Source organism: Phasianus colchicus, chromosome 20, assembly GCF_987193195.1.
Source record: "Phasianus colchicus chromosome 20, bPhaCol1.hap1.1, whole genome shotgun sequence".
In the NCBI taxonomy this organism is placed as follows: Eukaryota; Metazoa; Chordata; class Aves; order Galliformes; family Phasianidae; genus Phasianus; species Phasianus colchicus.
This window is the reverse complement of record NC_143455.1, coordinates 6,296,777-6,310,641: the sequence shown is the minus strand read 5'-3', so window position 1 is coordinate 6,310,641 and position 13,865 is coordinate 6,296,777. Positions and strand designations below refer to the sequence as shown.

General features: G+C 59.2%; 1 protein-coding gene across 4 annotated transcripts in view; it reads right to left on the bottom strand.

Moving 5' to 3' along the window:
* SDK2 (sidekick cell adhesion molecule 2) overlaps positions 1–13,307 on the bottom strand; it is a 42,057-nt gene extending 28,750 nt beyond the window's left edge. For 2 of the 4 annotated variants that reach the window (XM_090121829.1, XM_090121830.1), the window contains exon 1: positions 12,691–13,305. In XM_090121829.1, coding sequence (XP_089977955.1) covers positions 12,691–12,769 — 79 coding nt within the window. In that variant the 5' untranslated portion in view covers positions 12,770–13,305. Of the gene's footprint in view, positions 1–12,690 lie in introns of all 4 variants that reach the window. The other 2 variants (XM_090121831.1, XM_090121828.1) reach the window with 2 other exon arrangements.
* Positions 13,308–13,865: the final 558 nt, after the last annotated feature.

The window sequence follows — 13,865 nt, the reverse complement described above, 5'->3', positions numbered from 1 at the left end:
CCTGCACTTTATTTACATAATGACCGCTGGGAGCTGGGTCTGAGCCCACAGCCGGTGCATTAACACGGGGAGGGCTTGTGGATATAGGGCAGGGGCCCTCAGCTTCACCAAAAGAGCAGTAATGGATCCTAATACCAGGGCGTAATGGAAGAGCTGGGATCTGAGCATCTCCTCCAGCTCTAAATCCCTCTTGATGGGAAGGGACGAGAGGTTTAAGCCCAGGGGAACCCAGCCTGAAGCCCTGCCAAGGGCACTGCAGCCCCCCTCAATTCCTGGGTTCAGCACAGGGCCACCACCCCGCTGCCCCTCGGGGACACCAAGCTGTTCCCCTCCCCAGCACATTAATCAGAAGCTGATCAGCTCAGCGCCTGTTTCCTGCTAATTACCATTAATCAGGGTAAGGCACAGCTGGGTGCACCTGAACCCACCCTTGCTCATCACACAGCCATAGGGACACCCCAAAACCATAGTGGGGGGTGGGAAGGTCTGCATCCCCATTCCCTTTTGCAGGGTTGACACCACCAGCCCTGGCACTAGCCAAGCCCTGGGGGTCCCTAATTCCTGCTGGGGTGTCTCTGCCTGGCAGTGCCACTGTACAGTCCCTTCTATCCCCCAGTGCTCCCCCCTAAGTAAGGGGAGATGGAGCTCAATCTCTTCTGCATCAGACTATCACCGGTGCTACGCAGCACGAGGAGATTAAAAAACAATAAAGAGAAAGCAAAACCCTCTGCTATAATTACCAGCCTTTAGCCGCCAGCAGAGGCAGGGGAGGGAGGGGGAAAGGAGAAGAGGGGGAAAAAAAAGAAACGGAGAAGAAGAAATCCACTAAAATTTTAATAGGAACCACTGCATTTAATTTAACGACACATTTTTTCAATTACCAGAATAATTGTTTTATTCATAAAACGAGTTTCAATAAAGAGGGTAATTTTCCTTTGTTTTTATTATTCATTTGTGTAACGCATCAGCAGCACAGCTTCCCAGCAGCCGCTCTGCATCTGGGGGCTGGGGGATACAGGGGGGATGGATTGAGGCGGCAGGGAAGGGGTTAACACCACTGCCCCAATGCACAGCACCCATGGGTGACATGCATGGGGCCCTGCAGTGCTCCCAGCCATGGGACCGGTCCGTGCCATCCCCGGTGGCCCCACCAGCTGCCCCCTGACCCGCTGCTCCCATAGGATGCACTATGGAGCCCATCCCTGCCAACGCATGTCCCCACTGCAGCCCCCTCCTGGGATGGTGACGGTGACCACGCAGTGCCAGCAGGTGCTGGTAGATGAGCAGCACTCCCCGTGCTGCCGGGAGCATTAGTATTCCTGAGACGAGGCCTCTTCCCCTTGATAAAAAGCAAACATGGAATTGAAATGCCGAGCGCTGCCGGCACCTGGGGAGATGCGGAGCTCGGCGCGCCCGTGCCATGGAGCTGAGGATGAAGGGGTGGGGACAGAATGGGCCCCTCACTGTGCTGTGCCACAGCACCACCCCGCATTGTCAGCTTTCCCACTGAATCACCAGATTCGGGGACGGGGCAATGGGTTCACACCAGGCTCTGATGCAGGAGTGGGGATGCAGACCTGCAGAGCACCACTCACCCACGGGGACACTGACCCTGTGCCACCCCGGGCACAGCACAGCCTTCATTTCATCCACCTGGTGAACACAGATTTGTCCCAAAAGCCACCAGCAAAGGGTCTCTGTGCCCCAAAGCACCAGGCAGCAGCTAGTTCACACCATCCTACAACCCCATGCCCAGAGTCCCCTACCCCCACCCATCTCAGCCCCAGTGCAGCTCCTTGGGGTGTTTTTAACATCTTTTTTTTTTTTTTTTTTCCTTTTTCCCAATAAAACGCCTTATAATTGCAGATGTGTCCATTAATCCTCGCGACTCACTTTGTTCCTTTCCTTTTCCTGCGTTCTCCCTCCCTCCCCTTCTCCCCCCGCTGAGACCAAGAGCTTTATAAATCTCCTTCTGGCTATTAATTAAAAGCAACCTCTCTGCTATCATGAGTGTACTTGCCATAAATTAATAGCGGCCTTCTTAATCAAATCTTATCTCCTCTCCGAGCGCCCGGCGTGCGGTGCAGGAGTTGGTATCCCAGCCCGCTCGGCCGTGAAATGCAATTTCCAATGCTCCAACAGAAACTGCAGCTCCTCTCCATCCTCCCCCCCATGTCCCCATCCTTTTGCAAGGCCACGCGAGATGCAGGGAGGGACGGGGCGGCTGAGCGGAGCGCAGAGGTTGCTCCCCAAAGGCACGCTCCATTTCTCAGCCATTTACTGTGTTTATCCGCAGCCCCGGCGGATGGCACTCACCTACCTGCATTATTTAGAGAGCGCAGGGGCTCGGAGCTCCCTGTGGTGTAAGGCTGTGGCAGGAGCCAAGGGAACTTCTGCTGGGGTGTGGGGACATGGGGGAGGTGACACAGCCACTTCTCAGGAGCTCAGCCACTTGCAGGTCCTGCAAGCACACCGCACAGCCTCATCCTTCCTGTCCCCCTCCCCCCCAGTCCCACACTTTCTCCCTAGAGTTTCCTTTCTTACTGCACCCCAAGGTGCTGCTTCTGCACGTGGAGCCCCAAACAGCAGCAAGCACAGGGTGAAGGTCAGGATCTTACCCGCTGGCCACATCTCCCCTGTGCCCCCTAGGAGTCCCACGAGCCCCCAGCCCTACCCTTCACTCAGAGGTACCTATGGAGGTATCTTTGAGCATGGCAGAGTAAGGGAGGACCCAACAGCTGCTCTTCCACTCTAGAACTGCTAATTGCAACTCTTTCCTAGACTGGCTGCCATTACCCTGCTCCCTAAAACCACACCACAGCCCAGCACGACCTGGAATCATCTCAGTGCCACCTCCTGTGCCCAGCCAGGAGCTGACAGAGCATCCCCTCACAGGGGATTTTGGGGTTTTGTACATGCCATAAGCGGATTGCAGAGGTGTGCTAACTGGATTAGGTGCAAGGCAGACCTGGAGCAGCTGCAGAGCAGAGCACAGCTCCTACCCGCGTGACATCGGCAGCAGGATTTGCTTTAAAAGTGGTTCCTTCCCTTAAGCCTTCTAAAAGATGACGCTGTGGGAGCACCAGAGGCTCTGCCACCTCCCCTCTCCCCACACAGAATCCCCACAGGGCCCCAGAACAGGCAGGCAGTGGGGTCACAACCCCACACAGCCACCCCTGGGGACACACAAAGGGGTTTCATCACACGATCCCACAGCAGCACCGGTGGCACCTGCAAGCGCACAGCAGTTGTGCCCATGTCATCCTTCATCCATTTCCACTGCGGCTTCACACACCCAGCCCTGGGGCAGGGAGGGGCTGTGATGGTGAGGGGGGGCTCCGTGGAGTCCTACTGAACAGAGCCAGTATGGCACAGCCAGCAAGGGGCACGACCCAACCCCTCACTCCTGCAGTTCCAGTGCTGCCCAGAGGGGCCACGGCATCCCCAGGACAGACAGATGGATGGGTGCCCACCTCCAGCCATGCCAGGGGGACCTCCTGACCACACTGCCACCCCCATCTCCCTCCCTCCTGCATCTGTCTCCAGGCCCACACTTATTTATTTATTTGTTAATTAACTGCTGTTTCCATAACAAACGCTCCAGCTTCTCCCAGCCTCCAACAGCCCTGGGGCTGGATTGTTAACGAGGATTTTAATTTGTTAATTAAAAGCAGGATGGCTCCATAACAAGCTACTCTTCCGCAGCCAGGCTCAGAAGGCTGCAGGGGGTCAGTGGCCTCATGAGTCCCATTGGGGACAGGGCACAGCTCCTTGGGGATGAGGGACATGGGGACAAGGGACAGCATGCCCTGCAGCACCACACTGCCTGCTCAGGACACCTCTCCTTCCAGCAGCAGCGCTGGAAGGTGACGCTGCGGTGACAAAGCCACATCTCACCTTAGGATCACCTCTCCAAGACCCACACTGCTCTCAGTCCACATCCCCCTCCTCCCCACACCACCTCTCTGCCCAATGCCACCACTGTCCCTCAGCTCCCCACACTCAGTGCACAGACAGCAGCTGGGGACAGCCCTCAGTGCCCCTGCAGCAATGGGGACCCAGAACTTTAGTGCACGCATGGCTCAGGTAAAGCCCCAAATGTTCCCAGAGCTGTGAGCCCTGCCCAGGGAGCAGCACAGCACGTCATCCAGCCCCACGGCAAGGAACAGAGCACGGCTGTGTGCCCGTCCCTGCCTGCCCTCCTCACACACCCACCCTCTGCCCGCCCGGACCGGCAGCTCTGGATGGAAAAAACAACATTTCCCCCCACGGGAACCCCAAACGCAGCGCACACACGGCACCGTTGTGTGCTCCCAGCCCATGAGCCTGGGGGGGTAACAAACAGAGCTTTGTGCTCCAAAATCCTGCGCAACTCCATGTGCACAAACCCCAGTGCTTGGCCCTGATCCCAGCCCCAAATCTACACACCCTGGCCCCAAAAGCATGGAGCCCATCACACGGCACCAAACATTTGGACTCCAGCGCTTGGACCCAAAGTGGGCAGCACACCAGTGCCAGTCCCCCTGCACATGGCAGAGCCAAGCTGGTCCCCACTGGACGGCAGCATCCCCTTCCCCCTGCACACCGCTCTGTGCCCACGCATCCCAGCACAAGGTGCCCAGCACGTGCCTGCATCTCCATGGCCACGTCAGCATTCCTATCCAGCTGCCCTGTCAGCCTGCATCAGTGCAGGAGTCACCTCCAAGTGTCCCTTCCCCACTTTGGCCGCACATTCCTTTGCATCTGTCACTACAGCAGATTGGTGCCATCCTGCCATGGTCCCCAAGGTGCTGGAGCTCAGTGAGGGGATGGGGACACTGCAGCCCCTCCAGCCCAGACGTTCAAGCTGGGGATGCCCAGCTGCTGGGGCACAGCTGGATGGCACCGAGCTGCTGTGACACTGAGCACAGCACACCCCTGTGCATGACACAGCCTTGTCCCTAGCTGGGGATCTCTCAAAAGTGGTCAAAACTCCTTCCCCTGCAAACTCCTTGAGAAGCCACAAATCCTCCTGACGCTGTGATTTGCACAGCTCCTCCGTATCTGGGTCAGTGCTGTGAGTCACGGACACCCAGGGAGTGACTCAACACAACACGGCCAGCTCCCCAGGAACAGCTCCAGAACAGAGAGGAAGAAAAGGATGGGCACATCCCATATGGGACGGACAGCACACTAGCCCAATGTAGCTCAGCATGGCTGCAGGCTAGATTCAGCCCCACGGGGCACAGGGAGTGCATCCTCTAGCTGTTCCTTGAGGGCAACCACAGCCCTGGGCTCTGCACTGTATGGAGTGTTACTGCCACAAGGGGTGTCCCCAACCCCCCCAGCCATACAGGATGCACAGCAGCGCTCGCCCTGCAAACACCCTCACAGACAGACAGACACTCAGTAGGCTCACCGCGAGAATCTGACCGAGGTGGCATTTCCCAACGGAAAAAATACAAGGGGGGGAAAGAAAAACAGAAGGCAGAAACCACAAGAAAAACCCCACTCAGCCTTTCCCAGGGCACTGACGTCATTCAGCCAACAGCCTCACAGGATGGAAAACGCTGTGCCAGTTCCTGGCCCCCCTGCACCCCACGGAGCGGGACACTGCCATCCGAAATCCATATCAACAGCAACGATGGCCAAAGTGCCCCATCCCCATCTTTGTCCCCATTGGCACTGCACAGAGGGGACAGGCAGGCATAGATGCACTAGGGTGTTGCCCGGCCATTCTTTTTTTTTTTGTTTTTTTTTTTTCCCCAAAGTATTAATTAGTCATTGCATTGCTCACTTTAAACACAAATAGCTGCAGCATGACTGCAAACAGACTTCTTTTTTCCCCCTAGGAAAAAGCTTTGCTTTTCCAAAGCTTTGCTTCCCTCCTTCATTCAAAGATGATGGTTAGGAATGGCCACAGCCCGGCCACCCCCCCCCCCCACCATTGCCCTGCATTTCCAGGGCAGGGAAGCGAATGCTGCTTATTGCACTTATTTACACACTTGTGGCTCTCCTGGCCGGAGGGGCTTTTGCAGGCAGCCCAGCGATCCCAGCAGCGCCCAGCCTGACGTGCAGCTTATGGGGAGAAGCCAAGCGAGCAGCTCTGCCACCGCCCCAGGTGGAGTGCTTATTTCCCTTGTGCACAGCACGAGCCTTATTTCCACCCTCCACTGCACAGCTCAGCCCTCTGCCATCACACCCCCAGCCCTTTGCAAGCCAGCAAAAGGGAGAACATGGGGAGATGAAGGCACCCATCGCCTTCCACTCTGTGCAGAAAGGGGTCGGGTGCTCCTCACCTCCTGGCAGCCGGCAGGAAGGGCCCTCCCAACAGCACAGCTTTGAATTAAACATACCACCCTAATGAGTTGATTTTATTAGTTTACGAGTGCATTGAGAACTCATTATCAAAATAAACATCAGTGCACTCCACCGAGCGCGGCGTTGCACACACGCGCCCCGGCAGCGCTGCAGATGGGGCCATGCAGTTCTGCCCCTGGTGCCCTCTGTGCCCCACATCCCTGCACCCAGCCCCATGGTATCTGCAGCTCCACGCCATGGGAATGTGCAGCTACCCACCCCACAAAGCATCCTCAAAGTATCCGGCTTTGCTTCTCCACTGTGGGGACTGAGCATCACCACCGTTGGAATGGGATCATCCCAACTCCTGCCATCCCAAAACAGACAATGCAAGGTCCCTGGTCCACAGGACATCATTCCTCTGGGATGCTCTGGGCAGGCTGAACCCCAACCCTGCTCCACCCCATTGGGGCACAGTGCTGTGGGGGATACCCCAAAGGCATTGGGTACACCCACCCCAGCCCTGGGGAGCCCACACCAGGGTGGAGCACTGAGGCACGCAGCAGGGGACAGCGGGCACATTGTCTGGCTCGGCAGGACACGCTCCCTTTGGAAACAGCAGTTAATCCCATTTCATCCCCCTTCATGGCCATCAGCTGTTTTTCAGGCATTCAGGAGGCGGGTTGCTGAAACCAGAGCTATTGTATCCCTGCTGCTGCCCCAGCCCCCTCCATCCATCACAGCCCAGCACTCGGCCACGCATCCGGCAGCATTCCCCCACCATCTCCATCCCACCATCATCCCCTGCACCCAGCTGCACTTGTGCCCCTCTGCCTTCACCAAGGACCCTCAGTCTCACCCTGTGGTCCAAGTCCAGCTGAGGAAGAAGAGGAGAGGAAATACCATGGGGTCCCCCCATAACCCAAGGATGTCACCAGAGCATCCCCGTGCTCAATTATTCCCTGCTGGGAAAATGCAGTTCCTGGAAGGAGGGCAACAAATGAAGAGATGTCAATGACACTATAAAACCCCATTAACAGAAAGCACTTGGCCTAGATTCAGCCCAGTTTCCTACGTTCAGCAAGCCAGGAGCTGGCCCCAGGAACACAGATGGAGGCACAATAGGCAGGGGACAGGGGATGCAGAGGACAGGCTCCTCCAGCCAGCCCAGCCCTACACACGTGGGACAGGTGAACAAGAGTGCCCTTGGCCCCAAACTCACTCCGAGGAAACGCCTGCTGGCTGGAACGATTTGCATGCCCAGGAGTCGGCACGCATGCCCCAATCAATTAAAAGGTTCTAAAAATAGTATTTGCCTTCATCAACCTGTTGTGAGTCATGGATACGGTAATGCTGCTGAGTGCTGGGCACTCTGCCATGCAGCCCTGATTCCCCAGTCTGCACGGGACATCCAGAGTGTCCCATGCCCTCCCCAGGAGGCCCAAGGACCCGTGCCCATGCAAACCAGGGGTGACAGGACCCTGCCAGGCCCCCCAGCACCCAACTTCCTGCATCTACTCAAGCATCCCCACAGGGATCAGCATCCCCACAGCTGGCCACATCAGAAGCCAGGCATCACCATCAGCTTGCAGCCAGGAAGGCTCAAGGTGATAGCTGAGGACTCGCAGGTTTTCGCCTCACCCAGCAACACACAAAGCAATTAGCTCACAGGGCTAAAATTAGCTCAGTGGTTTCTTTCTGTTAATGGTCAAACCCATCAAGGTTTCCCTCCACTGGGGGCCCCGGCATCGCTGTGCGGGTGGCAGTGATTGATGAGAGGCGACGGAGCTGCTCACGTGTGCACGTGTTGGGCAGCACAGCCCATCCCCAGCAGCAAGGCAGCGGGACACCAGCCTGGCCAGCAGCCCTGAAGCAGTGCACTCCACCACAGCCTGTGCCTCAGTTTCCCTTCAGCTGTCAAAAGGATCCAGCAGGGCAGGCCTCCCGGCACGCTCAGTCCAGCTGTTGTGCGAGGAGAGATGAGCAATGGGGACAATGACAGCAAAAGGTTGACAGGGACAGTGACTTTGGCACAGGAAAGGCATTCTGGCATTCCTGGAATCATCACTGCGCTGTCCACGCTCGCAGTTGGGACGCTCAGCTGCTGGCACAAAGTGACAGCTGGTCACAGTGCCCAGGGCCCTGCGGTGGCCACCAGCCAGGAGATGACACCGATCTGCACAGGGAGGTGACAGCTCAGAGCAGTCGGTGGCCGCCACTCACTGCATCCCCGGGGACAGCACTCGAGCCCCCCTGCACCCAAATTCTCCATTCCTGGGGGCCGAGAGTGGGGACACAACCAACCCCATCGGAGCAGGGGAGACAAAGGGGCCAGGGACCAGCTGCAGCCCGGAATGTCCCCTGCCCTCGGCCCCGTTCCCAGGGATCAGGTTTCCCAGTTCCCAGGCAACCAGAGCGTTCCAGGCACAGGCATTCCGCACCCTGCAGCGCTGGGGGCAAAGAGAGGGGCCACAGGCAGGTGGTCTGCAGGGGCTGGGGGAGGTGGCAGCAAGGGGAGGCATCGCTGGGAACGGAGAGATGCACCCCAAAAGCACGCTGGGAATGGGGTGGGGGGATGCACCTCAAAGCATCATCAGGAGACGCATTCCCAGCAGCAGGCTCTGGCTCACTGAGCAGTGCCCGGGGCTGTGCCCTTGCAGTTGGCATTGCTGGCATGCACAGGATGCCAGGCACGAGCAGCACGGCGGAGCCACTGCCTGCACATTCCTGCTGCCAGCAGAGCAAATGCAATGTTCCCCTACACCCAGCCTCATCCATCTTCCCTCAGACACTCACAGGACACCCCTTCAACCCCAGTCCCATTGGGTGTTGGATCCCCACAGGTGACCACACAACCCTTCCATGCCACCCTGTGCCACGGGGCTCAGCTCACCCTTCGTTAGTGCGATCACATCACCACTGACAGCAGCATATTTATTACTGGCCCAGCACTGACCATTTCTCACCCAGTGACACATAACCTGCTAACGAGCTCGGTGAGGTAACGAGGGCTCTGGGGCAAGGGCATCTGCTGCTCCCCCACCCAGATGGGACCCAGCATCGTGAGGGTTTTGCTCCCACACCCCTTCGAGTCTGCACTGCCCCCAGGTAACAACCTGCACCACTGCTGCAAAACATCAACGTGGCCACCAGTCACTGTTTATGTAGGACCTACAGTAACAGCACGGTTAGAGTTCATCTCAAGGCAGGAATCAGGCACATCAAGGATCAGCTCTAGGCTGGGACAAGGCAGTACCTGGGCTTTGTGGCCCCAGGGAGCTGATGGAGAGGAGATGGGACCAGCACTGCGCAGCCCCACAAGCACAGCCTCCTGCACCCCGCAGGGGACAAGGACACCACTTGTAAAGACTCATGAAGACAGATCCAGGGTCATTCCTCATCACACCTGTACACTGTAAGCCTGCCTTCCTCCTCCCAGGTTTAATTATCAGCATTTTTCCAGGATCACAAGCAACCTGTATCTGCCCACCTGCCTCTCTCCTCCAGCTCCTTCGTTTGCTCCCACTGAGCACAAGTGCCACCTCAGCCTCACCCCTGTCACCAAGGGATGAGCAGCACTCGGTGCTGCCACCCCAGCACAACTGCCAGGGCTCAGGGAGGGCACCCAGGAGTGGCACCCATTGGTGTGTGCCATACCATGCGGCACAGGATGGCACACCCCCACCGGCACCCTGGTCCTGGGGGGAACCACCAGCACACCACGCACAGGGATGGAGCTCAGCAGATCACATCCCTCCCCCGTACGGATATCGGGTCATCAAAATTTCATCGCTGTGCCTGGCCACTAATGGCTTCCAAAGGAGCATCAAATTTTAATCTCTCTTTTCCTCTCCCCTAAAAGCCACTTTCCTTCCTGAGCCGGAGCTTTGCACGAGGCCGGCAGCTAGCGTGGCAGCCAAGCTCGTGGGGAAGGGGGAGGCAGAAAAAGCCATTCCAGCATTCCCAAGGCTTGATGATGGACAACAGCCCCGGGGATGCTTTCACGGGTAAAGACACCTTCCCAAAGCCAAGGTAACCACTGCCCTCGGTCACATCCCCAGGAAGGGGCAGGGACCCATCCCCTCCAGCCCTGCTCCACAGCACATGCAGATGTGCCCAGGGACCACACGTGTCTGCCAGAAGGCTCTGTACCTCCCACGCCAGCCCCTAATAAGCCTCTTTGGCTGAAGCTGCCCATCTCAGGCCCCTGCCCCAAATCCCGTCTGGAACCTTAAGCCTCCCAAATCCCTCCTGGGACTGAATGCAGCCTCCTCAATCCCATTATGGGCACTGCGCTGGTGCAGGGGGTCCTGGGCTGTGCCCCCAGCCCCAGCTGAGGGAAAATTATACCTCTGAGGGGCACAAAATCTGCAGAACAAAGCAGGGGAGGAGGGGAGGAATGGGAACAGCACCCCCAGCTCTTAAGGAACCCTCTCTTGTCTCACTGTTTGGTGAGGGTCGCACTGCGACAGCTCCAACCCACACCGCATTCGCCTCTGGGTAATTAGCGTGAGGCCCCTAATCAATAAGTTATTTTTTGCCGTGGGTAATTAATAATTACACAGTGCAGGCAGGCTGTAATTAAACTTCCATCCCATCTCTCCCCAGTGGTGCTGGAGTCTTTGTTTTAGCAACTGCAGGTATTAAAAGTGTTTCATCCTGCGCCTGGGGAGCCCGCGCCCAGCCGGGAGGGTCTCAAGCCCTCCTCCCTCCTCCCCTCCATCTCTATTGATCCCATTTTCTTTGGCTGCTAAAAATCAATAACACCGGCACAAAGCACACCGCTGCCTCTGCTCCGGGCTTGACTATGGGGCTGGCACCAGCCCTACATCAAGGTGCCCATATGGAGATGTCCTGTTGAGAACCCACAGCAGTGGGGCTGAGCTAAAGGCCACAGCGGGCACTGTGCCCACAGGGCAGCTCCTCCACCCCGTGTCCATTTGGGTTGCAGCGATGACTGCTGTCAGCCCACGTGCAGCAGGAGGTGACCCTGCCCCCTGTGTCCCTGAGCCAGCCATAGGGGACAGGCAGGCGATGCTCCCCATGCTGCTCCATGACTGCTTGCACTCAGCCATGCAGGCTCCCAGCAATGCCACGCCACCCGCCAGGACGCGCAGCATGCTGCAGGATGCACAGCTCAGATCGTGCACCAGGAGCAAGGAGCAAAGCCCTTTCTCCTCTGCTCCAGAGCCCCACAGGGAGCTTCTCAGCCCCACGGACAAACAGGAGTTGGGCACAGCAGGAGAGAATCCCACAGCCGGGAACAAACGGACCATGGGGGACCGCGAGCTGGAGCCGCCAGGCAGGAGGAGAGAAACTCGGCAAGGGAGTGAATCAATCAAAGAGACCTTCACAGCTCCCCACACAGGGCCTGCCCGGATAATATACTGCCGCTTTAGATGTTATGTTCTGAACTTAATTACTGAGAAATTATAGCAGAACTAAGGGAGGCTCAGAGGGAGCAGGAGGATGGGAGCGCATGGAGACTTCTGGCTCCACTCACTGCCGCAAACAAGGGCAAGAAATGTCGTGGGTTGAGGAGCCCCAGGCACAGCACTGCACCCCAGTATGCTCCCCATTTTGCAACCTGGATCTGCTCCGTCCGAGCAATGGGGATGGAGGAGACCGTGCTGCAGCCCTGCCAGACAGCACCTCCTCCACATCCCTGCAGGGATGCTTGTCTGCTGAGGAGGGGACGGCACCCCAAGGAGGGCTCCCCCCGGGAATGTCCGCACCCCAAAGGGGCAGGAACTACTCCTGCCTCTCTCCAAGCAGCCAAAAACACACTGCTGTGCCACAGCCCCGGAGGTGATGAGCAGACAGGCGCTCACGCTGCCCAACACATGAAGCCTCAGAGTACCCACAGGGACTCAGGGCTACAAACCCCCACTGCCTCACCCACTGGAGGTCAACGGGACCAGAATCACTGCAAGAGCCGCTCCTACAACTCGTGCCGCGCACATGTGGGGTCCTCAGGGAGGGGGTGAAATGGGTGCCCTCTCCTTGGAGGGTGTCTTGTCCTCGGGAAACGGCTGACACATTTCTACCCCGCACTCAAAGCAACGGTTCGCCTCCCATCCCCAGAGCAGAGGCTGTTACGGGGCAGGAGAAGCAGGAGGCAGCGCAGAGCTGAGCCCCCCCCCAGGGAACCGCGCTACGCTCTGCGCCTTTCGGCCCCGGGCACCCGGGGGTCTCCTTAAGCACCTCTATTTCCTTCTCGAGCTCTGGGGCTGCGACCCAAACTTCTCCATCCCGGGCAGGATGAGAGCCCCCAGTCTTCCACCTCCCAGGGTTCATCTGTCGGGGGTGGGGGGGAGGCACACAGAACCTCCCCCACCCCCACTGGTGTTTCACCGCCAGCAACGAAGCAGGAGCCGGAGGCTGAAGAAGCCGCACCCCGCACCCCCTTACCTTGGGCAACGGCTCCCGGGGGGCCGAGCAGGGCGAGCACCACGGCGCACAGCAGCCCCCAACTCCCGGGCCGGGCCATGGCTCCGCCGAGACGGGGGCAACTTCCCCGACTTTATAATCCGAGCGGCGGCGGCTCCAGCCCTCGCTGCTCTCCGGTCCCCCGGCGCAGGGACCTCCGCGGCAGAGCTGCTCGGAGGGAGGCGGAGGCGATGTGCAGAGCTCCCAGCGGGGTGTGGGGGGGGCCGCAGACAGCTCTCCGCCGTGTCCAACTTCCCCGGAGACGCGCAGAGCCGGGACCCCTGAAAATTCAGATCGGGGCCAGCAGCCGAGCCCCTCCCCACGAGCTGCCCTCCGCGTCAGGGAAGGGGAAAGGAAGCGCAGCGCCGTCCGCCCCCGGCCCCTCCTGCCCGCCTGGGCACCATGGGGAGCCGCAGAAAAAAAGTTTAGGGTCCGGGGGCGGGGAGGCGGCCCCTCCCTGGCGCTCAGCTTCTGCCCGGGAACATCCTCGCCCCGGCGGCTCCGGGCGACGGGGCGGGATAGGGTGCGGGGGGTCTCGCTTCGCGTCGCACCCCAGCAAACGGAGAAAGTGCGGCGGCGACGCGCGGCGGCGCGGGGTCCCGCTCGGAGCCGCGGGCGGTGCGCGGCAGGCGGGCTGGCAGCGCCGCGCCGTCCCTTCTCGGCGCTCCGGCCGGCTGCCTGCTGCCTCCTGAGCGGCGGCGGAGTGAGCTGCGGCGGCGGGGCTCGGCGGAGCCGGGGGCAGCCCGAGCCGGGGAGGCGGGGAGTCGGCGCGGCTCCGAGCGCTACCCAGCGGCCGCGGCCGGGCGCGCACGGAGATGCGGGGGAGAGGGCGCGGCGGGCACGTCCCCTCGGCCGCCCACGCTTCGTACGGAATGGATGGGACGATTTCCCCTCCCTACCCCCCACCCCGGACACCGCAGCCCTCGGGGGGGAGCAGCAGCTGCCTTCTCTGCGGCTTTCGGATCGCCACGCGCCTGGAGCGGCCCCCCTCCTCACTGTCCCCAGCCACACTGAGTGCTCAGAGCGTCTGCACACCTCATCTCCCCGTTTCTCAGGGAGGGGACACGGCAAGTCTCCAGGGGAAGCTCACAAGCAGAACTCAGTGCCACCAGGTTATCACAGCAAACAGTGCAGGGTTCTGGAAAAACAAGATCTCC